Genomic DNA, 26,792 nt, shown 5'->3' on the forward strand with positions numbered 1-26,792 from the left:
TAATAATAATAATAAAAAAACCTGTTTACTTCCAATTATTGAAAATACATTTAAATTTTTAGTGATGGGTGATTTCAAAACACTGCTTCATGAAGCTTCAAAGCTTTATGAATCTTGTTTCGAATCAGTGGTTCAGAGTGTGCATCAAACTGCCAAAGTCACATGATTTCAGTAAACAAGGCTTACTGGCTTACATCATAAGTGTTTCGAAATTCCAATGGTTCACCACTGGGGGGCGAGACTTTGGCAGTTTGATACACGCTCCGAACCACTGATTCGAAACAAAAGATTCGTAAAGCTTCGAAGCTTCATGAAGCAGTGTTTTGAAATCGCCTATCACTAGATATTGTTGAATAAAGTTATAAAGTATTCTCGTCAGTTCATAACATTAAGGTTGAACCACTGTAGTCACATGAACCATTTTAAATATGTCTTTAGTAGCTTTCTGGGCACTGAAAGTGTTAATTAATGCAGGTCTCACTGAGCCATCGGATTTTATCAAAAATATTTTAATATGTGTTCCGAAGATGAACAAAGGTTTTATGGGTGTGGAAAGACATGAGGGTGAGTAATTAATGACAATTTTAATTTTTGGGTGAACTAACCCTTTAAGATAAATGATGAATAATATCCTACATTTCAATCTGTTCTTCATACAAAGCAATCAAACAAATGGTGAGTAAACAGCAGAAATTTTATTTTTGGGTGCTATTCTAAGTATTTTTCTATAAACAAATGCAGTTCTGTGGGTCTGTAAGGCACAACCTCCAGATTCCAAATCACAGTAAAAGAACAGACACGTTAAAAGAGTGAGGAGGGGCCAGATGATGTGAGAGAATGTGAAACTGGGCTGGGTGATGAAGCTGAAGGTGGAGTGTGTATGTGGAAATACAACAGTATGAAATTAGTTGAAAGAAGCTGAGTGTTGAGAAACTCAAAGGGTGTGGTAAAGTGTGAATGGGAAAAAGAAAAATTATACAAACATGTATGAATATGCCAGTTTGTGTTTATGAGTCACACGTTCCAGTGAATCAGGGGCGTCAATTGGGTATGGCGACTGCCATACCTTGGCTGCCTGGTCAACTCAAGTCAATGCATTTATAGAATTTTATTCATTGCATGCAGGATTAACGGAGTTAATTCCTAATCCTCCTATTACTATGTGTAACATGTAATTTGTATTGTTAAATAAAACAGAAAAGTAAGTAAATTAAAGTGATCTGGTTGTTATATTCACGTCATGTAAGATCAACGGCGCTGCCAAGGTGTCTATTCCCAACGTAATTTTGCAGTGTTAAGTATTATAGCCAATCACAGGGAGTTCTGTTGAAGATAATGACCAATCAGATGCGTTTAAGTTACCGGTTGTCCTAAGTAGCCGCGACGGCGACACACAACAATGCTATTTTAGAAGCGGTTTCTATTTTTTTGCAAAGTCGCGGCTGGAGCAACAACACAAAGTATGGCAATGATAATCTCAGGTAATGTTTATGCGTTTATTTAATGTTAAAAGCGTGTAACGTGACTTTTGAAAATCATTCAGTGCTCCCAGCTTTGCAAGCAACAATGGATAATTCACCTCAGATCTTGAAATGAAACAAATGGAAGCAAGAACATTCAAAGTGTGTATTTTAGGACAAAGATTGTTTCAGTATCTCAGTGTGTATTTTTAACCATGTTTACATTTTGTAATATTTGTGAATTTGATTATGTATTAATCCATTTCCTTGTGAAGATTAATCTCTGGTGCTGTGCAAATGCCTCGAAAGCCCGTCCACACTGTGTTCTGATTGGCTGTGGTTTTTGATTGATTAACTTTTAGTTTTACAAATGAGGACAATATTTGTAGAATGAACAAAAAAGTTTTTGTTATCATATTAAAAATAACACTTAAATTGGATAATATTCAGACTTTTGAGCTTTGAAGTGCTGGAAAAAGTTGTTCACACTTTGTGTGAAGAAAGTGGGACTGTTACGTTGAGGGAGCAAGATTGGATGGCGTCATCAGGGTCTGCCATACCCTGGCTTTTGGTTAAATGACACCACTGCAGTGAATCAATGATGATTTTTAAGTTCGGTGACATGAGGGTTCGAAGGGGCTGGGGAGAGGAGAGGGTTTCTGAAACATCTAAGACATGCATAGTGGTGAGAGATGAAAACACATGAAATCTGTGACTATAAAAAAAAAAAAACCAAACAATGATTTTAATGTACTTTTCATTTACCCATTATGTTTCCTTCATTAGACTAGTTTCATAATTTTGCTTTGTCATCTGTTCAGATGACCCAATTCAAAAATCTGATTCAATGATTCAGTTGGATCATTTCTGAAAATGAAGACGAATAAGTGTAAGAGATGCTGACACTTTTCCTTCTATCATTGTAAATGGTGGAGAGGTTTACTCAATAATGCTCAGGACAAAGTCCACACCCTGGAATAAAACACTAATCGCAAACCTCACCCTGACAAGAGGACAGGTTAAACATGATATGACCCAGAGGAAAGCAAGGCCAGGTCAGTAAAACCCCCATAAAACCCTGGTCAAAGAATGACAGCGATAAATGTACATAGACACACTAACAGTCAAAAATTTTGGGTTTGGTACAAATGTTTAGTAATAAAATCTCTTCTGCTCAACAAGTCTGCATTTATTTGATTAAAAATACAGTAAAATAAGTAATATTGTGAAATAATATTACAATGCAAAATAACTTTTCTATTTGAATATATTTTAGAATGTAATTTATTCCTGTGATGATAAATCTGTATTTTCAGCATCATTATTCCAGTCTTCAGTGTCACATCAGAAATCATAATTTGCTGATTTGCTGCTCAAGAATCATTTCTTATTGTTGTCAATGTTGAAAACAGTTTTGCTGATTAATATTCTTTTTTTTTTTAAAACAGGATATATTTTTTTCAGGATTCTTTGATGAATAAAGTTCAAAAGAACAGCATCTTTTGTAGCATTATAAATGTCTTTACTGTCACTTTTAATCAATTTAATGCATTCTTGCTAAATAAATGTATTAAAAAAAAAAAAAAAATGAAAGCTGAACCCTATACTTCTGAATTGTAGTTAATGCATCCTTTTACAACATGCCATTTTGCATGTATTTGTTCACAACATTTTGGTTGTCAGATACAAAAAAATGCTGTAGGCCCTACATACCTAATATTTTCCATTTAGATAGAGTATGTTTGTATACTAGACACAACAAAGACAGCACCATCATCTTTTGCCATCAGAATAGGGCTAAAGTAATGATATGATAAATCTGATAAACTTAAATATAGCTTGATCTTTTGTGTTAAGCACAATAGCATTTCAACCCCTCCATTTTATGAACAAAATCAGCATTCATAATTTGGGAATCGTGCATTCACACATGCGCAACACAGTTGCCGTGGCAACCGGACACTTACTATGGCGGTGCTCCAGATCCACTTAGAAGTACTCAGACTCAAGGCATTGAAACGCTCTGAATCAAACAGGACCATTTGTCTTCAGGCCTTATTCTCAGTACGGTACACACCGAACCTGCCACTCCAACAATTGTGTTCTTCGGCTTGCGGCATTCCTGCGTTTTGCTATCGTCACTCAATTGAGTGTCAAATTCACCTACATTTTCAGCCTGACTTCAATCTATTGGAAAGATAAACATCGGATAAAGCTACTTCATACTACAAGGAAATTGCATTTAAAAAAAACAAAACAGAAAGTTTTCAGAATATAAATGTCATCTATTTTTTGGTTGCTAGGAAGACTGAGATGTTATTTACAAGTGGATTGTTTTGGCTCAGACAGCATGTTGTTCTGGAAGGTTTGCTGTAGTACGTCTCTCGTGATATGGGAAGGGAAAGAGAAAGACAGAGGTTTCTAGATCTACAGGTTATAGAGGGAATTCCAAGGACTTCTATAAGGGTGCTGGAGCATGAGCATATGTGGACCAGATGTCTCTGCTTCTGTCTGGAAAATGCTGAATGCATGCTGCAAGAGGAGGAGGGATCCAGCCACAAATACTTTACACTCTGGAGCCAAAAGTGGTTCCCTCGCTCGTACACATTCTTTCGCTCTCATTCCTCCGCTGCCTCTTACTCTTTCCATTGCCCTTCCAACAGAACAAACCCTGCTGTTAACCTTTGACCTACTCTCAATGTATACACTCTGTTATCATTTGCTCTACAACCAATAATGCAAGAACAACTGCATAAGCTAAACTGTGCAGTGGATATAGTCAGTGGGCAATATATATATATGAAGAGCTTTTTTCCAAAACGCGATAAACGCTAAACGTAAAAAAAAAAAAAAAAAAAATGAGTTCATCATGCCATTTTGCTGTGTACTGAACCTATTCTCTGCTCCATCAATGTTTCATGCCAAATCACTGTATTTTCTTGTTTAAAATGTACTGCAAGATGCAGTTTCTTTCCAAACCGCTATAAGCGCCGAACCTGTTTTTAGCCTAAATGCGATATGTCCTCTCGACCAATCAGAACTCGGCGAGCGTTTGATGCAATCTAACGTGGCGGTTCTTTGTAGTGAGGGAGTTTGTTTTTGCTCAGTCTTCAAAATGAGTGCTTTAAACTCTATTAACACTTTTGATGGCCTGGATGAGCCAGTGAGACCTACACCTGGGGGCCAGAGTCCGGAGCCCCAACTCAGCTCGGTTCCTGAGATAGGTTCGTTTGAATATAAGGGTGTCATAAGGGTGTCTTGGCTCGCCTCTCCTCGTATGTGTGTGTGTGCACAAGTGTGTGACATCGTATCAGGCAATCAAACAGTTCAGTAAACTGTTTAAGGGTGTTTTCACATTAGCAGTTTTGGTGCGCACCCGGGTTCGATTGACGTCAGAGTTCAGTACGTTTGGATGATGTGAACACGGTCTTCGTAACTCTGGTGCGCACCCGCGAACCGTACCCGAGTCCACTTAAAAAGGGTGGTCTGGGGTGCGGTTCAAGTGAACTCCGGTACGGTTCGCTTCTGATATGAATGCAAACGTACCAAATTGCGGAAGTGAACCGCTATTAATGCCGTATAATTTGATAAAAATGTGTGTTTGTGTGTGTGTTTCACTCACTTTCCCGACGAGCGTGACGGACATGCTGCCAACAGAGAGCTGTAGCATAGCTTTTCTCATTTCTGCTCGCCTTCAACATTCTACATTCGCGGCAGATAGACACAAGAGCCGTTATGAACAAAACCAACGGTTCAAAAACAAAAATATAAAAGTGAGGAGAGCAACGTTATGCATTTTGCCGCCTTCTCCTGTGCCATCGTTACTAAGCAACGTAGTAAACAGCTGCTGATTTGATGACGCAAACGAACCGCGGTTCGGACCCAAATAATATAATGTGAACACAGTCCAGTGGGCGCAGGGGGAGGGGGGAGTAATCGAACTCGGGTTCGGTCCAGGCAATCGAACCAAGTGTGAAAGCACCCTAAAACATATAGTTACCCTTTCAATACTGAGATTCTAGATGTTTTTATATAAAAAGGCTAAAAAAAGGATGGATATATATATATATTTATATATTTTTTTTTTATTTTTTTTGTTGTTACACAGTGTTGGGGAAAGTTACTTTAAAAAAATGCTTTAAAAATGTGTGAAAGCACCCTAAAACATATAGTTACCCTTTCAATACTGAGATTCTAGATGTTTTTATATAAAAAGGCTAAAAAAAGGATGGATATATATATATATATATATATATATATTTATATATATTTTTTTTTTTTTTTTTTTTGTTACACAGTGTTGGGGAAAGTTACTTTAAAAAAAATGCTTTAAAAATATTACTTTTTAAAAAAAATTAACATTGTGTTAGTTACTTTTTAAAAAAAAGTAATGCACTATGTTACTTTTGTATTACTTTTTCTCATCTGGGCTGGACTTGGTTCAGTTGGTTGTTTGTTTTTAAATAACAAAAAACAAAAGTTCTATTTTTGGCAAATGTCAAGGCCCTTTCACACCAAAATCAAAATGACGCAGGAGAAGAAACCCTTACGTCAGCAATAAAAACAAAAAAAAATGAAACAAACGTTATGTCGTTTTTGCTTATTAGTATGGTTGAATTGGATCATCGAAAATCATCAGCATAGAAAATAAAGTGAGATTATTTTTTTTCTCATTATTGCAGGTTTTTAATTATTGCACTGTTTTTAATCATTTTGAGGAATACTGAATCTGTTTTGTGCAAGTGACATGAGTAAATGCTCACATTTAGTCTAGATCTACACCAAGCATCATGTTTACACTGTGCATACAATGCCTCTGATCCTCACGATTTCTCAACATGGGCACAGGAGAGCTGTCAGTCAATACATGGGAACACAAAGTAACTTGCTTTACTTATTTGAAAAATAAGTATTATTTTGTTGTAAATCTAATGCAGCTTCAAAGGGTTCTACACGATCCCAGTCGAAGAATAAAGGTTTTTATCTAGTGAAACGATCATTTTCAAAAAAAAAAAAAAAAAAAAAAAAGTATATACATTTTAACCACAAATGCTCGTCTCGCACTAGCTCTGCGATCCGCCATTACGTAATCACATTGGAATGGTCAAGTGTGATATAGGTGAATGTGCATATCCAATGTCTACAAAGCGAGCGTGCAAAGACTAAGCCAAATGCCCTTTACAAAAAAGGTAAAACAACGGCGTCGGACAATTTTGAAGCTGGAGGAGAAAACCGCGGTACTTCTACCTACATCACGTGTGAACTTTCAACGCAATGCATGGTGTATCGCAGAGCTAGTGCAAGACAAGCATTTGTGGTTAAAAAGTATAAACTTTTTTTTTTTTTTAGAAAATGACCGATCGTTTCACCAGACAAGACCTTATTCCTCGGCTGGGATCATGCAGAGCCCTTTGAAGCTGCAATTTGGACCTTCAACCAGTCAGTAACTGTTGAAGTCCACTATATGGAGAGAAATCCTGCAATGTTTCCTCAAAAACCTTAAATTCTTTCCAACTGAAGAAAGAAAGACATGAAAATCTTGGATGACAAGGGGGTGAGTAAATTATCAGGAAATTTTAATTCTGAAGTTAACTAATTCTTTAATGAATCCCTGTATAACCAAGTTAGTTTCAGGTTCATTCTCAGGAGATGTTTAGCAAGACACCTAACATATAGCTAAAGTCTTAACATTTCAGACTTCAAAGATGTCTGTCTGAATGTTCATTGCTGTAGTGGTGGTAATTAGCTGCTACAAAAAAAGAATAAAAAAAAAATTACCTGACTTTACCAAATCGACTATTTGGTTGAACTATCCCTACTATGCAGTTCCATTAAACTGCATCACAGTCAGGTAAGCTACAGAATTTTCTTTTTTTTTTTTAATTTACACTGAAAACAAATTTTAATGTCAGGCATGTGTGGGATTTTTTCTTACTACAGTTGACTTGTTTACCACTCATGGTACTGACAGCTTTTTCCAAAGTACAGCAGCTTGAACCAGTCAGGGAAAGCCGCAGGTTTAACACAGCAGAGCTGGATTATCAGGTTCTACAGAAAGTGCAGGGGGCTGTAATTGAGTTTCCTGGCATGACACTCGACTGCATCATTTAGCTATTGAGTAAAATCTGTCACTGAACAAATACAATCACCTCAGGCTTCTGAGTAAAGGTGAACTAACAATCACCCTTGACTCTGCCAAACCGTCGGACTCCCCCCGCAGCGTTTTGTATTTTTCCACTGATTCTACCTCAGCATGAATGATATGAATGAGAACTAATACAAACTGATCATCTCAGCCTCCTCTGAGACCTGCAGGCTTTAATTAGCAAACTCAATTGTGCTAAATGAATGGGGGATGAGAGACATTTGCTCTACAAAGAACCATTTCTGAGAAACTGATTTAAGGAGGTTTGTGGTGAGCCAAATGCCAAAAATGTTATTGGGTTAGCGTGATGCTTTTCACAGAACCACCTCTGGAAACTTTAGCATTTGCAAAAGTAACAGCCAAGCAGTAATAGCCACAAACCAACCAAACCATTTTTAAATTTCACAAACCAAACAAACCATTTTTAACTTAAGTAACAGTTCTCTTTTTCCATTTACTATACTGGTATATGACAACCACTGCAAACGGATGACTCCTTAAGCAATCAGTGTTTCCATACATGGACTTCCTCTTCACCTCAAATCAGGTTCATTCTTATGTACACTACCATTTATGTTTGGGATAAGTAAGATTTTTTTTCAAAGAAAAGAATACATTTATTCACTCAAAGAATCCTGAAAAAATGTATCATGATTTACATTAATACATTAAGCAGCACAACTGTTTTCAGCAATGATAAGAAATGTTTCTTGAGCACCAAATCAGCATATTAAAATAATTTCTGAAGGATCATGTGACACTGAAGAATGGAGTAACAATGCTGAAAATTCAGTTTTGCCATCACAGGAATAAATTACATTTTTTAGTTACTTTAAAGGTGCCCTAGAACTTTTTTTTAAAAGATGTAATATAAGTCTAAGGTGTCCCCTGAATGTGTCTGTGAAGTTTCAGCTCAAAATACCTAAATTTTTTTTAATTCATTTTTTTAACTGCCTATTTTGGGGCATAATTAGAAATGAGCCGATTCAGGGTGTGTGGCCCTTTAATTCTCGTGCTCCCCCGCCCCGGAGCTCGCGCTTGCTTTAAACAACATAAAAAAAGTTCAAACAGCTAATATAATCCTCAATATGGATCTTTACAAAGTGTTCGTCATGCAGCATGTCTAGTCGCGTTAGTACAGTGTTTATTTTGATGTTTAAATTGATTCTGAATGAGTTTGATAGTGCTCCGTGGCTAACGGCTAATGCTACACTGTTGGAGATATTTACAAAGAATGCGTTTATGAAAGTTGTGTTTATGAATTATACAGTCTGCAAGTGTTTAAAAATGAAAATAGCGACGGCTTTTGTCTCTGTGAATACAGTAAGAAACGATGGTAACTTTAACCACATTTAACTGTACATTAGCAACATGCTTTTAGAAAGACAGTTTACAAATATCACTAAAAATATGATATCATGGATCATGTCAGTTATTATTGCTCCATCTGCCATTTTTTGCTATTGTTCTTGCTTGCTTACCTAGTCTGATGATTCAGCTGTGCAGATCCAGACGTTAATACTGGCTGCCCTTGTCTAATGCCTTGAACATGAGCTGGCATATGCAAATATTGGGGTCAAACATATTAATGATCCCGACTGTTACGTAACAGTCGGTGTTATGTTGAGATTCGCCTGTTCTTCGGAGGTCTTTTAAACAAATGAGATTTATATAAGAAGGAGGAAACAATGGAGTTTGAGACTCACTGTATGTCTTTTCCATGTACTGAACTCTTGTTATTCAACTATGCCGAGGTAAATTCAATTTTTGAATCTAGGGCACCTTTAGTTACTTTAAAGCTGCAGTCCGCAATTTTTCCTCTTTGTCGCCATCTCTTGTTTGAAACCTGCAATTGCAGTCATATGCGGAACAGTTATCTGTACATGCGTTGTGCCTCGGCACAGCTCGTCACAGCGGATGAATCTAATGTTTTGCTGTCAGTCACGCACCGGTGTGGATACTGAACTTCAGAATCACAGATTCTACATCTTGAAAGTATGACCAATATAAGAATTTTCACTGGAAAATATCATCTGAACAAGTAAGTAACATTTCTGCCACTTTTGTTTTGACCAACTGAGGAAAAAAGCATAAATTGTGCTGCCAATGATAAATCTAATGATCGCTTAGCTCGGATCATGCCAAACCGTGCAAATTATTATTACTGTTATACTTTGTTCTCAAATCGTTAATGTTAACAACATCAGCATTACTATGACTATGTGTGTATTAGCGTTACCTGTAGATTTCAATTTCTGTAGCCACTCCACAGTCCAAAGCCTTTTGCTTTTTAACTACGGGTGAATCTCCAGTTGTCACTGATGATTGTCATTTGGATCTTTCTGGATTAAAATCCGCCACCAAAATGATAAGTTTAATTATTTCAGCTGCTGTGAGAAAAGATTATAAATGATCCGCTACCAGCAGCGTCCTCACGTGATAAAACCGACTAGCCTGGACTCCTTCTGTTTACAGACGTCACGTAATGACGCACAGACGAACTGCTGCGTGCTCAAATTTCCCGCAGAAATCCACCATGTCACTCTTATTATAAAACAAGCTTACTGTTGTGAATCGAGCTAAGATAATGAGATAGTTTTGAACACTGGCTGGTTATGTACTTGCTCAAAAATTGATTTTGGATAATTTTTAACCAAAAAAAAGTTACGGACTGCAGCTTTAAGTAACAGGAGTAACAGATGCTCGCACCTATCTTGATCACATAATCTAAAACTCCAACGATATTTGAATTCCAAACGGCTTTCCACACACTCCCCAATTGCCTTCGCCAACAATTCACCTGCAGACATTTTGATGAGTTGAAAAGAAGACAAACATTAAGCTTTGGCGTGGCATGACAGATGTTCTGTCAAACCCAAACCAGCAACAAAAGAATGCCTTCTTGCTGCATTCCATTCAAACTAAGCACATCTAAAACAAAGCTTCTCTAATAATTACAGTTTGGCTCATGATGTAAACAGTGGGGAAGAACAGGATGGGGTGGAGATGAGAGGGTCTGACAGTTTCTCACACTGCCATAAAGAATCTGGCAGCACGTTCCCTCCGGCCACTTCACTGAATGAAATCTCAAGAAAAGAGGGAACAACAACAACAAAACCACAGAATGAAGCTGGCTACTTTACCAAGTAGTGACGCCATAGAACCCCAAATGAACCAAAGCTCAGAAAACCCCACTGAACTCAATGGAAGTGTTTGGACAGCGTCTTTCCTCGGCACATTGCAACAGAGCATGACACGCTGGCTGTGATAATCAAAATGGTCTCGCTATTGATTTGTTTATCTATCTTAGCCATTTCAGCAGTTGACCTCACCTTTTTCCAAAACGTATGTCTCAACACACAATGACAAGGTGGTCAAACAGGTTGGACTATTTGAAAACACTAGAATCAGGTTGGTGTAGATTTTATTAGATGGGTGAGTAATACAGAAACCACTTTTGGAATGATGTTATTGTTTACCTACAAAATCTCCTTGACATCAAGTCAGTGGCTTTCTTTTAATTCTCATTAATTATTTCCATTATTTTATGACATTCTATTCATGAAAATTAAGCACATTTATCATCCAAATTCTCATAACTGATATGCGAAAAAATAATGAAATTTAATTTAAATTATAACATATTTAGAAATTAAGGTAGTACTTGTTGACCTTTAATTTAAGATGATTAAATTTTTAGCCAATTTATTACAATAATCTGAATGTAATGAGTATCACTTTTGAATGGGATTTATTAAAAAAAAATCAAATAAATAAAAAAAAATCAAGGATGACAAAGGTCTGGATGGAAGCATTACAAATGACAATTATGAGTAGAATATGTTTAACTGTCAAAAAAATATATCTTAATGGTCCTAAACATAAGCTTTACCCATTTAGCAGTAAAGTCATTGGCTTTCTCCAAAAATATATAATAATTTGTGTGTACCATGTTTTTAAGTCTACTCACCACTACATGGTGGAAAAGGAGCTCCCATGAATGGCTAATCTTCTGATTGATAACCATATCAAAGAAATCATATATAAAGTACCCTGAAACACAAAAATGCATATTAACACTTTATTTCTCAAACAGAAAGGAAAGATCATTCAACAGGTTTTTCAACCAACAGATCCCATGACAAAAAAATGTGCTGGTTACCAAGATGTCAGTTCCAGAGGGCTATTTATATCCATCTCCCAATAAGAGGGTCTCCATGGAGACTGCATTTTAGAGCAGATCAACAACAAATGAAGCTCAATATAGGAGACTTCATTAATATAAATTTACTGATTAGCATTTTCAATATACACGCCTGTTTCCCATTTCCATTTGTTTAGTTCACATTACAATAGTAGCAGCGTTCATTTTTTGAAAACAAGGTGGTGAATTAATTATTAATAATATTTTTAATAGAGAAAGTGATAAAAAACTAATCACGTTCATGTTTTATCTATATTTAGGCATATAAGAAACATGTTTTCCTCAGACTTTTGAGCAAGCCACAATTTTAAGGGGCTTTTTATGTGTACATACTATGCAGAGAAAACAGGACTGGGATACATTTTCTGTAATAAATGTAAACATAAAAACTTTTAAGTAAAGGCCCATTCATAAACAATCATGTGACCTATGGGGGTCGCACTGGAGCCTGGGACGGATCATAAAGCCAGCCATTGATTCTGCAACTAAATCTGACCTCTCTGCCAACTGTATGTGGGATTCCTAGAAGCATTCAAAATATCTCTGGTATTTGGCATCTTAAATGAGAGTTATCTACTTAATGGTTGAAATAAACATTCCAGTCAACTGTGCAGTGTTTAAAGGATTAGTTCACTCCAGAAATAAAATTTCCTGATAATTTACTCACCCCCATGTCATCCAAGATGTTTATGTCTTTCTTTCTTCAGTCGAAAGGAAATTACTGTTTTTTTGCGGAAATCATTCCAGGATTTTTCTCCATATAGCGGACTTCAATGGGAAACAACAGGTTAAAGGTCCAAATTGCAGCTTCAAAGGGCTTTAAACGATACCAGACGAGGAATAAGGGTCTTATCTAGTCAAACGATTGGTCATTTTCTAAAAAAATAAAAATAAAAATTGATGTACTTTTTAACCACAAATGCTCATCTTGCACTTGTGGTTAAAAAGTCTTTTTTTTTTTTTTCTTTTTTTTTTTAGAAAATGACTGATCATTCGCTAGATAAGACTATTCCTCGGCTGGGATCATGTAGAGCCCTTTGAAGATGCACTGAAACTGCAATTTGGACTTTCAACCCATTGGTCCCCATTAAAATATGGCATATATATACAACTATATGAAGAAAAATCCTGGAGTGTTTTCCTCAAAAAACTTAATTTCTTTTCAACTGAAGACAGAAAGACATGACCATCTTGGATGCCATGAGGGTGAGTAAATTATCAGGAAATTTTAATTCTGAAGTGAACTAATCCTTTAAGAGTGATGCAAAATAACACAATACACAAACAATAACTAATAATACAAGGGGAACAACAACATCCAGTGTTTTCCAGTAAGTTTCATGTCACATTAATCTTATTACTGCAATGCAATGCAAAAAAAAAAGTCATTAATTAATTAACAAAGAAAATTATATATTATTTAAATGATAAAATATTTATAAACCATAGTATTATTTGTTGTACCTTTCATTTATGCAGGTTTAAATGAAAAGATAAAATCAGAATCACTATTTAGCAATAATGGGAATTTGAACAAAGAAAAACAGATTAATTAGGAGTCATTAGAATTTGGGGCGATGTGCTTATAGTTGTCAAAAAAAAAAAAAAAAAGCCCCCAAAAAAAGGCCCATGTAGCAGTAAAGGTCACCTGTCACCAAGTCTAACCCATTTTCCTCCAATTATACACTGTTGCACATGACAGGTGCGTTTGTAACACATGGGCATAGGTGTAAGCATGCCCCCTCCGAAAAAAAAAAACTGATAAATAACATCTTATAACCCTTTTTAAAAAATAATTCTTTATACTTACCGATGGATACCGATACCAGGGCGTGAGAGAAAACGGAGTGCGTTTCTATCAAATCCTCAGCCATCTGGGGATGCATGCAAAAACTACAAATACAGACGAATTATAATCAGGGCATGGCGTTTAAATGAAAGTGCACCAAATTTGTGAAAGATGTTGGGTAATAATGAACAACGTTCATATTATCAAGTGATATGAACCACATGTGTCAGCCTATCGAATGGCAAAGTGTCTGTTTAACTACATCCGCTAAACAAAGAGGTTTGCAGCCGAAAAGATCTTACTTTTAGATAAAATTCTCAAACATCTGATAAAGGCATCAAACAGATGGTGCATACGGGAGTATGGGTGTGTATTCCCCATGCACATGTGGGGGAATTCTGGCACTCACCATAGCACGGACCACACTCCAGTTATGAGGCTGTGTACGAAAGACGTGGAGATGTTTTTCCATTTCCAAGCGTTCCTCTGAGCCGTCTCGGGGATGGGAAGTTTGCCGATTCCACAGTTTACTAATTTGAAAAAGCCCACCGAGGATCCAATGGTCAAAATCACTGAATTCAACTCCATATTTTAAGCGCGCGCTTCTGTCTTCTTGTCACTACCCGAGACTCTCGCGCGCGTCTAGACCTTTCCGAGATAAACCCGTTACGCTTTATCTGTTATTTCATCAAAAAGACATCCCGATTGTTTTTCTCTATTTCATTTTCACTTTCTGTAATCCAAACATATGCGACTATGTCGCTTCTTTTGGCAGAGCCCTCGTATAATTCAAATTTATCGATACTATCTTTGTTTATTTAAAAACAAAACAACGCTTTTTGTTTTAGTGCTCAGTTTGTTCGGTCCGATGTAAAGCTAAGAAGACATTGATTTCTCAGTTGCGATTGGCAACGATGAAATAGTATCTAATGCATGCGTTACAAAATCCTGACGCTTGTGTAACTTTTTGCTTTTACAATAACCAAACAAGAGACTCCCCGCCCAATCATCGTGAGGCGCGGTTGAGCAAATAAGCGTCTCGGGCGTGTGTTTCTCTTACCTCTAATCCCGCCCCTTCGTGTCACAGTGGAATTATGGGAGATGTAGTGTATGCAGGGCTTTCGTAACTTGCAATTTAAAGGGCTAGTTCACCCAAGAATGAAAATTATGTCATTAATTACTCACCACCCTCATGTCGTTCCACACCCGTGAGACTTTCGTTCATCTTCGGAACACAAATTAAGATATCTTTGATAAAATCCGATGACTCTGTGAGGCCTCCTTTAACTGCAGTAACACTCCCTTTTTCTATGCCCAGAAACCTACTAAAGACATATTTAAAAGTTCATGTGACTACAGTGGCTCAACCTTAATATTACAAAGTGACAAGAATACTTTTTGTGTACCAAAAATAACAAAATAGCAACTTTCTTCCACAAATATTTAGAGATGGGCGATTTCAAAATGATGCTTCATGAAGCTTTACGAATCATTTGTTTCAAATCAGTGGTTCAGAGCGCCAAAATTACATGATTTCAGTTAACGAGGCCTTTGACGAGGCCTGAAGATGAACGAAGGTCTTACGGGTATGGAACGACACGAGGGTAAGTAATAAATGACATAATTTTCATTTTTGGGTGAACTTGCCCAAAGAAGAAAAGAAAGCAGTTTGAGTCTTCAGCTGACAGATGCTCAGATTTGATCTTGCGCCCTAAAGCTTCTCCAGCCTCATCATTATCCCATCTGTCTGAAAAAAATGTTTTCCCATGGCTTTTATTTGTTATAGCATATTTGGCCTATTTAAATTTTTGACGGTTAGGCTACATTAAAACCATGTGTATGCTATATATAAGCAGTTTTAATATAGGTAAATTAATTTTATACCAATGGATTTTCGTTGAAAAATTGAAGGCCTATATATAGTTCTTCATCTAAATCCTTGCTGAAGGCCTATATTAAATGTTTAAAATGTGATTTGAGATGTGGTGGGCATAGAATTTCATAATTCATCAATGCATGTCTGTCCACTGGACATACACTGTTGAACACAGTTACAAACTGAAGGAAGAAAAGTGTATTTCAATTAGTTTAATTTCTGAAAATCCACATGGCCAGAAGCACAGGTGTTTTCATGGTCTAATCGGTGGCGTCGAGCGCCATCTTGTGGTTCTTTTTTTATGTAAGCTGTGTTGTAGCTGTTTCACAACAATTGAGTGGTCATTACATGACATGTGACTGAAACCATTAACAATTTAGATACAGAGTCAGTGGACCAAAAGGAAAGTAAAAAAAGAGATAGAATAAAGAAAATGCTGTCATTATTTATTTGCTCTACATACAATAACTTTCTTTCTTCTGTTGAACATACAGGAAGATATTTCGAGAAACTGTTTTTGTCCATATAATGGAAGCCAGTGGTTACCAAAACTGTTTGGTTAAAATATTTGTGTGTGTGTGTGTGTGTGTGTAATAAATGATGATAGAATCTTCAGTTTTGGGTGAACTGTCCCTTTAAGAAGTAATCAGGCTTTTCTCTTAGGGAATATGATTAGGACTACTGTATGAAAAACAAAGTAGGCATCACTTAGTAGGCTATACTTTTGTCAGTACATATTCAACAATTCTGTCGATGAAACTGTTCAATGCAAGCATTTTTTTTTTTAAATTGAACAATTAGTCATGTGCAAATAACACGGCAATATCAGTACATCTTTGCATTAGAATATACAGAACAGGTGCATGAAATAAATACAAATACAATAAAAAAAAAAATGAAATGAAATTTTCAATACAAACATAATTGACAAATTTAATGAGGAAAGACATTTAAAAAATACATAAAAGTAAATAATAAAAACATAATATAAGACTAACATCCATTGAAAGAAGCCTTTTGTATTTCGAACAAAGTAAAAGATACATTTTACAATCCTTTACAGAATTTACCCATGCAATGTAACTCTATCAAAATTCATGGACATTGACAGCAAGTAACCAAGCCCACATGAAGAAGCTTTGGCTGACAAATACTGTATTTATTCACAATACAATGTAACTTTATACAATGTAATGCCCCTACTAAATATATGGAACTTGAATTTGCTTTTCATAACAACATCCAAAATGCACACCTGAAACAGAAAACAGAAGTTAGCCTATTACAGAAGCGGCTCATTAGCTTCTCACAACACAATTTGATGTGACCGCCACGTGCGCTGATTGGCCGACAGCCTCGCTCTGCTGTGTCACGATGAGGTGTCAGCGTTTTAACTACTTTACTCTGAATGGACTGCAGAGAAACCAGCAACAGGTAACCGTTTGAGAACCGGAGAATTTCGACAGGTAAGAAATTAGGAAAATGATAAAGTACAGTGCGACAACGAGAGCAGAGATGCTTAGCAACATGAGCCGATAGTATATTGATCGTGTTGTTCTGCGTTACAGTCCATCTCAGCTTAGGGTGTGTTGTTTCAGTATTCCACGAAGCCAGTGAGAGCTGGCGACGCGCTTTCCTTATAAAAAATGAATAACTTTTTTAATTATGCTCTTGTACACTCTCTTGTGTAATCTAGTTACCATCGCTACCTATCCCTAGTAATGTATCTTGTGTTACAGATAATTAGTGAATACTGTGCACTTGCAAGTTCAAGTCTCTTCCTCCATCCTTCGAAGGTAAACTGGAAGCTGGTCGAGCAGAAGTGCTTTGCTGTATAAAGGTAGTAGTACATATAGTATAATGATGTTTGAAATGCACCGGTTGTTGCATTACTAATAGTTGTTATTTCTTCAGCTGAAAAACCAACAATGGAGACAAAGCAGTGTGAAGAGATCACGGAGATGGTGTGTTTAGAGTCAGATCTGCAGGATGGACAGTAAGAAGTGACTTTTAGATTACATTTGTATATAACTTGTAGACAATAGGATATTGTAAGTGTTTGTTTAATTTTGTTATAGTGTATTTACTATAATATTTATTATAAATACTTTTATTATAATTATTATAATTATTATTTATTATAATACAAATTTTGGAATAATTAATTTTTTTGTTTGTTTTTGAAAGAAGTCTTTTATGCTACCAAGGGAGCATTTATTTTTTTTAAAAACATAGCAATGCAGTAATATTGTGAAATATTATTACAATTTAAAATAAATGTTTTCTATTTTAATATATTTTAAAATGTAATTTATTCCTGCTATGGCAAACCTGAATTTTCAGCAGCCATTACTGAAGTCTTCATGATGCTTCAGAAATTCATGGACGCTAAAAATAGAAAACAGTTATAATAGTTAGGGATGCACGAAATATTAGCCACCGTATTGGCATTGGCTGATATACACTATATTGCCAAAAGTATTGGGACACCTCTCCAAATCATTGAATTCAGGTGTTCCAATCACTTCCATGGCCACAGGTGTATAAAATCAAGCACCTAGGAATGCAGACTGCTTCTACAAACATTTGTGAAAGAATGGGTCGCTCTCAGGAGCTTAGTGAATTCAAGCATGGCACCGTGATATGTTGTCTCCTGTGCAATAAGTCCATTCATGAAATTTCCTCACTACTAAATATTCCACAGTCAACTGTTAGAGGTATCATAACAAAGTGGAAGCAATTGGGAACAACAACATCTGGTGTGGGGTTGTTTTTCAGGGGAGGGGCTTGGCCCCTTAGTTGCAGTGAAAGGAACTCTTAATGCTTCAGCATACCAAGACATTTTGGACAATTTCATGGTCCCAGCCTCATGGGAACAGTTTGGGGATGGCCCCTTCCTGTTCCAACATGACTGCGCACCAGTGCACAAAGCAAGGTCATTAAAGCATGGATGAGCGAGTTTGGTGTGAAGGAACTTGACTGGCCTGCACAGAGTCCTGACCTCAACCCGACAGAACACCTTTGGGATGAATTAGAGCAGAGACTGCAAGCCAGGCCTTCTTGTCCAACATCAGTGCCTGACCTCACAAATGCGCTTCTAGAAGAATGGTAGAAAATTCCAATAAACACACTCCTAAACCTTGTGGAAAGCCTTCCCAGAAGAATTGAGGCTGTTTTAGCTGCAAAGGGTGGGCCAACTCCATATTAAACCCTATGGATAAAGAATGGGATGTCATTAAAGTTCATGTGCATGTAAAGGCAGGCGTCCCAAAACTTTTGGCAATATAGTTTATGTTCGTTTTTAATGTTATTGTTATCGGCCAGATAAGAAAATTTGGCTGATATATTAAAGCTGATAAATAATGGATTATTTCCCTCAGCTCAGACACTTCAGATGCACACTGTCCACCATGATGGTTTTGAATTGCTCGAAATATGATTTAAATCACTTAAAAAAGGAAAATACTGTTAAGTGGAACATGCAGCTCAAGTCTGTTATATGAGATACATAAAATTATAATGAGAATTATAATGAGAACATTGTAATTGTGTGCTTGGGACATGGCTTTTAATGGTGAAACTTTTGTTTTTGTAATCTGGCTTTCAAAAATTATAAATTAAAAAAACTGATTTAGATTTATTGAATATTAAATTTATAGATTTATTGCCAATATATCGGTTATCGGCTTTCAAATATAAAGAATTATCGGTTATTGGTATCTGAAACTTTCAAATCGGTTCATCCCTAATAATAGTAGTTATAATATAACATAATTAATGTTATATGTTATTATAACATAGTTAATGTTAATGTTTTTACTGTATTGTTGATTGAATAATTTCAGCCACCCAAAAATAAAGAAAATCATAATTATTCCACATTTTTGACCACCAATAATTGCATTCATTCATTCATTCTGGCACCATGTCCCCCGTGTTTGTCCTACAGAATGAAGCAGGTTGAGGTGGACCAGCATAAAATCCTGTTGGTACGCAATAAGGGAGAATTTGTTGCTGTGGGTGGTCTGTGCACTCATTATGGTGCCCCACTTATCAAAGGTAGGGTTTGGTCTGACAATCACACAGGCTGACACAATCTGAGCAATAAATAAACCTGTCCTGTGTTTACTTACCACTATAAATACAATGAAAACAGGTTTTGCTTTGTTTTTTTATTCAGCATTCTATCCTTTACCTTTGTCATTCTTAACTCTGACCTATATCCGGTTACACTGCCTTTGTTTCTTTCAAGTCTACTGTGACATTGTGTTTCCAACAATCACAAAAACAGTTTTGCACTCGTAGGTGCATTGGTTGGAGATCGAGTTCGGTGCCCATTTCATGGAGCATGTTTCAATACTAAAACTGGAGATATTGAAGAATTTCCTGGCCTGGATTCTCTGCCAACATTCAAAGTATGATTACATACTGCAGGATGACACTTAAAGGTGCCCTAGAATTAAAAATTGAATTTACCTTGGCATAGTTAAATAACAAGAGTTCAGTACATGGAAATGACATACAGTGAGTCTCAAACACCATTGTTTCCTCCTTCTTATATAAATCTCATTTGTTTAAAAGACCTCAGAAGAACAGGCGAATCTCAACATAACACCGACTGTTACGTAACAGTCGGGATCATTAATATGTATGACCCCAATATTTGCATATGCCAGCTCATGTTCAAGGCATTAGACAAGCCAGTATTAACGTCTGGATCTGCACAGCTGAATCATCAGACTAGATAAGCAAGCAAGAACAACAGCGAAAAATGGCAGATGGAGCAATAATAACTGACATGATCCATGATTACATGATATTTTTAGTGATATTTGTGAATTGTCTTTCTAAATGTTTCGTTAGCATGTTGCTAATGTACTGTTAAATGTGGTTAAAGTTACCATCGTTTATTACTGTATTCACGGAGACAAGAGCCGTCGCTATTTTCATTTTTAAACACTTGCAGTCTGTATAATTCATAAACACAACTTCATTCTTTATAAATCTCTCCAACAGTGTGTAATGTTAGCTTTAGCCAAGGAGCACTATCAAACTCATTCAGAATCAAATGTAAACATTTAGACATGATTAGACATGTTGCATGACAAACACTTTGTAAAGATCCATTTTGAGGGTTATATTAGCTGTGTGAACTTTGTTTATGCACTGTATTATAGTCGAGAGCTCGGGAGGGGGCGGAGAGCACGGAAATTTAAAGGGGCCGGAGCCTGAATCTGCGCATATTTAATGATGCCCCAAAATAGGCAGTTAAAAAAAATAATTTAAAAAAATCTATGGGGTATTTTGAGCTGAAACTTCACAGGCACATTCAGGGGACACCTTAGACTTATATTACATCTTTTAAAAAGACGTTTTACGGCACCTTTAAGAAATCAAGCATTTTTGTTGCATCATATGCCTGTTACAAATTATGTCATATGCAGTTTCCCAAACAGTATATTTTGAATTAAACCATTATCTATTTTTTACTTGTCCTGTCCTGTCCTGTCCTGTTAAGGTCAGAGTTGAAGGTGGTAAAGTTTATGTCACCACTGATAAAAAGGTTAGTCATGTACATTATGATTTTCATCAAGATTAATTGTTTTTGAGGAGCATTTCTTGAAATGTTATGTATTTTGCACTTTTTAGAAACTGAATAAGCGTGTTAAGAAAATGTGCGGTAGAGTGCCTGGAGTCAGTCACACGGTTGTTCTGATTGGAGGAGGTGAGTAATACATACATCATCTAGACAAACCTTTATACATTTTTAATACTTATTTCACTTACTTGCTTATTTTATATTTCACCTCATCCACGCCCCCTAGAGGGTTTTATCTTGTACTGCAGGGGGTCAGTCAAATAATGCAAATATGTGTAACAAAAAACAAAGCCAAAATTGAGAAGCTGAAGTTCAGCTAAATGTTTCATTGTCTCTCCATAAAATAAATATATTTAAATATATATATTTAAGTCAATCCACCATAGCCTTAAAAAAGTCTGTAGGCCTCTTCCCTAATCTGTCATAGTGGGAAATGCAACATTTGTGTGTTTGTGTTTTCACAGGTCCAGCTTCATTGCAATGTGCAGAAACCCTTCGTCAGAATGATTATGGAGGGAGAATTATATTGGTTACGAAAGATGAGCAGCTGCCTCTGGATAAGACCAAGCTTAGCAAGGTTGGAATGGACCATAGATGAAACAGAAAACCAGATTATATGATTTTATTGGCTCCCCATTGTCTTATTGAATTTATAAACCACATTTTCTTGTTTACTGTTTATGAAGATGTTGTGTGTTCATGGTCTCTTGTAGGCAATGAATATTGATATTGAAAAGGTGTTGCTACGACAGAGTGATTTCCTTCAACACCATGGAATTGAAGTGTGGACTAAAAAAGAGGTGGGTTTCTTTTATATCTTTCATTTATTTTCACATGCATTTATTTGTGGATATTAACAATAATTGTCCCTCAAAGGTAAAGTCTGTTGACACAGAGGCTAAATCATTGACTTTCAAGGATGGCACTGTCCAACATTACGACCAGCTTTTGATTTCTACAGGTGGCAGGTTAGATCATAACTTGTGCTAAATATTAGATAAATGTCTCATAAAAAGACCATATATAATGATAAACATATGGATCTTTTATCTGATTGCAACGTCTGATGGTGACTTATGTACTTTTGTCTTAAGAGCCAGACCTTTGCAGTGTCCTGGTGCTGAACTAGAAAACGTGAAATTGCTGCAGAGCTATAAGGATGCCACAGAAATTCATCACATGAGTGCAGGCAACAAGGCTGTCGTCGTTGGGACTTCATTCATAGGTATACAGAAATAATTTGGAAAGTAGTATTATTTCACAAACACTAGGGCTGTGTCCGAAAGCTTAGGCAGCTGACTTGTTGCCTCGTTGCCCAATCAGGCAGTAACTTAGCAGGCAGTAAAAAATGTACATTTACACACAAACTGACCACCATCTGCAAAATTTCAGATGCCATTTTTAATTTTTAGCTCAACTGTCATGCATTGCAACGCACAGGATAGTGGGATGTCAAAGGCAGCGAAGGATACATTTATGCTTCCTTCAGAAATTGATCAGAGGAAGGTATCACACTAGACCAGATGTGACACAATCATTGGATTTGAACGTGTCTTGTTGCCTTCCTACTTCCGTATGCTGCCTGCAGAACCAGCTTTCGTACGCAGCCTAAGTTAATGGCAATATTGCAAATTATGACTTTCAATTATCAATCAGGAATGGAGGTAGCAGCTTATCTGTCTGACAAGGCAGTCAGCGTCAGTGTTATCGGCAGCAGTAAGGTTCCTTTCCAGTCATCATTGGGTCCAGCTATCGGAAAAATGACAATGCAGGTCAGTGAACATTGTGGTATTTTCTTTCATTTTTGGTTTACTGCTATATGCCATCTATCTCAAGTAATTCATCTTCTGTGAAAGATGCTGGAGGAGAAAAACGTAAAGTTCTACACATGTAATGGTGTGGCTGAAATTCGGGGGGAAAATGGAAAGGTACTGTACGTGTAAGAGCATTACTAAACAATCATAGAGCTGATGTCAGTGCATCATAATATAAATAAAATATCTTAATTGTTTAGGTCAAGGAAGTTGTTCTGAAAAATGGTGAAGTCCTTCCAGCTGATATTGTAATTGTGGGCATTGGTATGTACAAAAACAGTTTTGTCATAGAAGTTTTGCTGTTGTCACTGAAAGCTGTTTATTTCTAAACGTTACATCTATATCCCTTTCAAAGGTGTCATTCCCAACTCTGATTTCCTTAAGAGAACATCAGTGGAAATTGATTCACGCAATGCTGTTGTTGTTGACAAGGTAACCGCCTTCATATCACATAGAGCAAACAGTTGAAAGGGTTAGTTCACCCAAAATTGAAATTTCTGTCATTACTTATTCACCCTCATGTCGTTCAACACCCTTAAGACCTTCGCCAATCTACGGAACACAAATTAAGATATTTTTGATAAAAAGTTTTTTTATCTTCCATAGAAAGCAATTAAATTACCACATTCAAGGTCCAGAAAAAGTAGTAAAGACATCATTAAAATAGTCCACGTGACTACAGTGGTTCAACCTCAATGATATGAAGTGACGAGAATACTTTTTGTGTGCAAAAACAAAACAAAATAACGACTTTATTCAACAAATTCGTCTCTACTCTGTCAGTCTCATACGCTGTTTACGTTGCAGAGCTTCCGTGTTCTACATCAGAATGGCTCAGTATTGACCTGCTCCTGTGTCAGCATCACACGCATGTGCATATGTCATGCTGCTTGCATGTGCAGTGTCGGCCAATTCTGAGTCGGCGTTCGGACGTAAACGTGGAACATGTCTTTACTACTTTTCTGCTCCTTGAATGTGATAATTTCATTTCTTTCTATGGAGGATAAAAAAAACTTCTTGGATTTCATCAAAAATATCTTAATTTGTGTTCCAAAGATGAATGAAGGTCTTACAGGTGTTGAACGACATGAGGGTAAGTAATTAATGACAGAAATTTCATTTTTGTGTGAACTAACCCTTTAATGAACAAATATAGCAGTATTTATGACATTGTGTTTTTCAGTTCATGAAAACCAATGTTCCTGATGTCTTTGCTGCTGGAGATGTGGTGTCTTTTCCACTTCCTTTGGTCGGACATAAGAGAGTCAATATTGGACATTGGCAATTGGCGCAAGCTCACGGTACCACCTGATATAATAATAAAAGTTTGAATGTTCAAAAATGCACTTAAAGGGTTAGTTCACCCAAAAATGAAAATAATGTCATTTATTACTCACCCTCATGTCGTTCCACACCCATAAGACCTTCGTTAATTTTCGGAATGTAAATTAAGATATTTTTGTTGAAATCCGATGGCTCAGTGAGGCCTCCATAGGGAGCAATGACATTTCCTCTCTCAAGATTCATAAAGGTACTAAAAATATATTTAAATCAGTTCATGTGAGTACAGTGGTTCAATATTAATATTATGAAATGACGAGAATATTTGTTGTGCACCAAAAAAACAAAATAACGACTTATATAGTGATGGCCGATTTCAAAACACTGCTTCATGAAGCTTTGGGGCGTTATGAATCTTTTGTGTCGAATCAGCGGTTCAGAGTGCCAAAGTCACGTGATTTCAGCAGTTTGGCGGTTTGACAAGCCGATCTGAATCATGATTCAACAATAAAGATTAATAACGCTCCGAAGCTTCCTGAAGCAGTGTTTTGAAATCGGCCATCACTATATAATTTTGGTTTTTTGGCACACCAAAAATATTCTTGTCGCTTTATAATATTAATATTGAACCACTGTACTCACATGAACCGATTTAAATATGTTTTTAGTACATTAATGGATCTGGAGAGAGGAAATGTCATTGCTAGCTATGCAGGCCTCACCAAACCATCGGATTTTAACAAAAATATCTTAATTTGTGTTCCGAAAAAGAATGAAGGTCTTACTGTGGTGGAATGGCATGATGGTGAGTGATTAATGACATTATTTTCATTTTGGGGTGAAATAACCCTTAAATCATTTAAAAGTTTGGGATCAGTACTTTTTTTTTTTTTTTTTTTTTTTTAAATCTGCAGTCTGCAACTTTTTTTTTGTGTTAAAGATTTACAAAAATTATATAATGAGAATATACAACATGAATCCATTTTCTGAACCATGTTTTTGTCTTATCCTGAATCATTATGGTAAACTTATAATAAGTGTTTATATTCTGACTATTTCAGACTGGACTGGCCGCAGAGTATCACAGTAACTGCGTGACTCGCCATAGACTTACATTGAGAAAAGAGGCTCCGGTTAGAATGTTCCTCCGCAAGACGAGTGCAGTTCTGTTTATTAACCGCTAGAGGCGCTAGACAGCAGCTTTAAAGAAATAATACAGCAAAGACATTTTGTTCTTTTAAACTTTCTATTCATCAAAGAATCCTGAAAAATGATCATGGTTTCCACAAAAATATTAAGCAGCACAACTGTTTTCAAAATAATAGTAAGAAATGTTTCTTGAGCAGCAAATCGGCATATTAGAATGATTTCTGAAGGATCATGTGACACTGAAGACTGGAGTAATGATGCTGAAAATTCAGCTTTGCCAACACATAAATTGCATTTTAAAATATATTAAAATAGAAGTCATTTTAAATCATAATAATATTTCACAATATTACTGTTTTTACTGTATTTTTGATCAACTAAATGCAGCTTTGGTGAGAGACTTCTTTCAAAAACATTAAAACATGTTACTCACCCCGAACCTTTGAAGGGTGGTGTGTGTGGTAATGTGTAAAATATGTGGTTGTGGTCTTCCACAGGAAGAATTGCTGGCTTAAGCATGTTGAATCAACAGGTTGCGATTAATACTGTGCCATATTTCTGGACCATGCTGTTGGGGAAAAGTATCCGATATACAGGTGACCATTCCAAGATAAATCTCCATTCTTTGAGCAAATATGATATTTTAATACATGAATAAAGTAATTTTATCTCTTCTTCTATTTATATTCTACTAGGCTATGGAGAAGGATACACTGACATTGTTTTTAAAGGAAGAACTGAAGAAAGAAAATTCTTGGCATTTTATATCAAGTAAGCTGACTTTTGAAGAAGCCTTAAAAGTCCATCAAATCTTTATATCTTAAAAATGAGGATCTCTCTTCATTCATCTCTGTTTATATCATAATCAGAGATGAAGAAGTTGTTGCAGCTGCCAGCTTGAACTTTGACCCTGCTGTCGCGAGGTTGGCAGAAATGTTATTGATGGGGAAGAGGATCACTAAGGCTCAGGCACAGTGAGTATAAATAAGTCAGAAACCCTCAACTCACTGCATCCATATGCCAGAACAATGAATTGAAAAGCAATTAGTGAATTTATTTGCATGCATTTCAAATGTGAAACCTGTTTAGAGGATATAATACAGGATTTGCTCTGCTTTCACAGATCTGATGACCTCAGCTGGTTGCAGCTCCCATGAAAGTGCTTTGGCAACACTTCCCTCCATGACTGTATTGATTACAGTCTATCATTTTATTTGACTGTCTTGCCTATAGCTTATATTCAGTAACAATGTGTGTTTTGTCTTCTCTATATATTTTTTCTTGGAAGGAAGAAACATTTCTGGTCCAGTTATTCATAGAAACAGCTGAAGACCAGCTGCAGCACTTGAGTGTACTAAATAATGTCCGATAAGTATTTGTGTCAGTCGGACATTTTATGATACAATAAAATATATTGTACTTTTTATAATATACTATTTAATATACTTTTTCTTTACCTAAATATTACATACCCA

General features: G+C 36.3%; 2 protein-coding genes across 5 annotated transcripts in view; one reads left to right on the top strand and one right to left on the bottom strand.

Moving 5' to 3' along the window:
- Positions 1 to 14,550, bottom strand: part of tlcd2 (TLC domain containing 2) — a 27,412-nt gene extending 12,862 nt beyond the window's left edge. The window contains exons 1-3 of the mRNA XM_067365722.1: positions 14,008 to 14,550; positions 13,620 to 13,702; positions 11,576 to 11,658 (exon numbers count right to left, since the gene is read on the bottom strand). Of these exons, the coding sequence (XP_067221823.1) occupies positions 11,576 to 11,658; positions 13,620 to 13,702; positions 14,008 to 14,186 (345 nt within the window). The 5' untranslated portion in view covers positions 14,187 to 14,550. The remainder of the gene's footprint in view (positions 1 to 11,575; positions 11,659 to 13,619; positions 13,703 to 14,007) is intronic.
- Positions 12,896 to 26,667, top strand: aifm4 (apoptosis inducing factor mitochondria associated 4). Of its 4 annotated transcripts, none has more exons than XM_067365719.1 (20): positions 12,896 to 13,015; positions 17,214 to 17,314; positions 17,389 to 17,470; positions 19,424 to 19,533; positions 19,780 to 19,889; positions 20,993 to 21,037; positions 21,124 to 21,199; positions 21,538 to 21,650; positions 21,787 to 21,873; positions 21,950 to 22,041; positions 22,168 to 22,298; positions 22,730 to 22,845; positions 22,930 to 23,001; positions 23,088 to 23,151; positions 23,243 to 23,319; positions 24,071 to 24,188; positions 25,815 to 25,913; positions 26,013 to 26,088; positions 26,187 to 26,291; positions 26,441 to 26,667. In XM_067365719.1, exons 3-20 carry the CDS (start codon positions 17,403 to 17,405, stop codon positions 26,472 to 26,474), a joined length of 1,593 nt encoding a protein of 530 aa, XP_067221820.1. In that variant the 5' UTR covers positions 12,896 to 13,015; positions 17,214 to 17,314; positions 17,389 to 17,402; the 3' UTR covers positions 26,475 to 26,667. The 4 variants fall into 4 exon arrangements, 3 of the variants coding, with proteins under 3 accessions (XP_067221820.1, XP_067221822.1, XP_067221821.1); XM_067365721.1 differs by having other exon boundaries at positions 21,956 to 22,041; XM_067365720.1 differs by lacking the exon at positions 12,896 to 13,015 and adding an exon at positions 16,858 to 16,940.
- The last annotated feature ends 125 nt before the right edge of the window (positions 26,668 to 26,792 follow it).

Source organism: Chanodichthys erythropterus, chromosome 17, assembly GCF_024489055.1.
Source record: "Chanodichthys erythropterus isolate Z2021 chromosome 17, ASM2448905v1, whole genome shotgun sequence".
NCBI classification, from domain to species: domain Eukaryota; kingdom Metazoa; phylum Chordata; class Actinopteri; order Cypriniformes; family Xenocyprididae; genus Chanodichthys; species Chanodichthys erythropterus.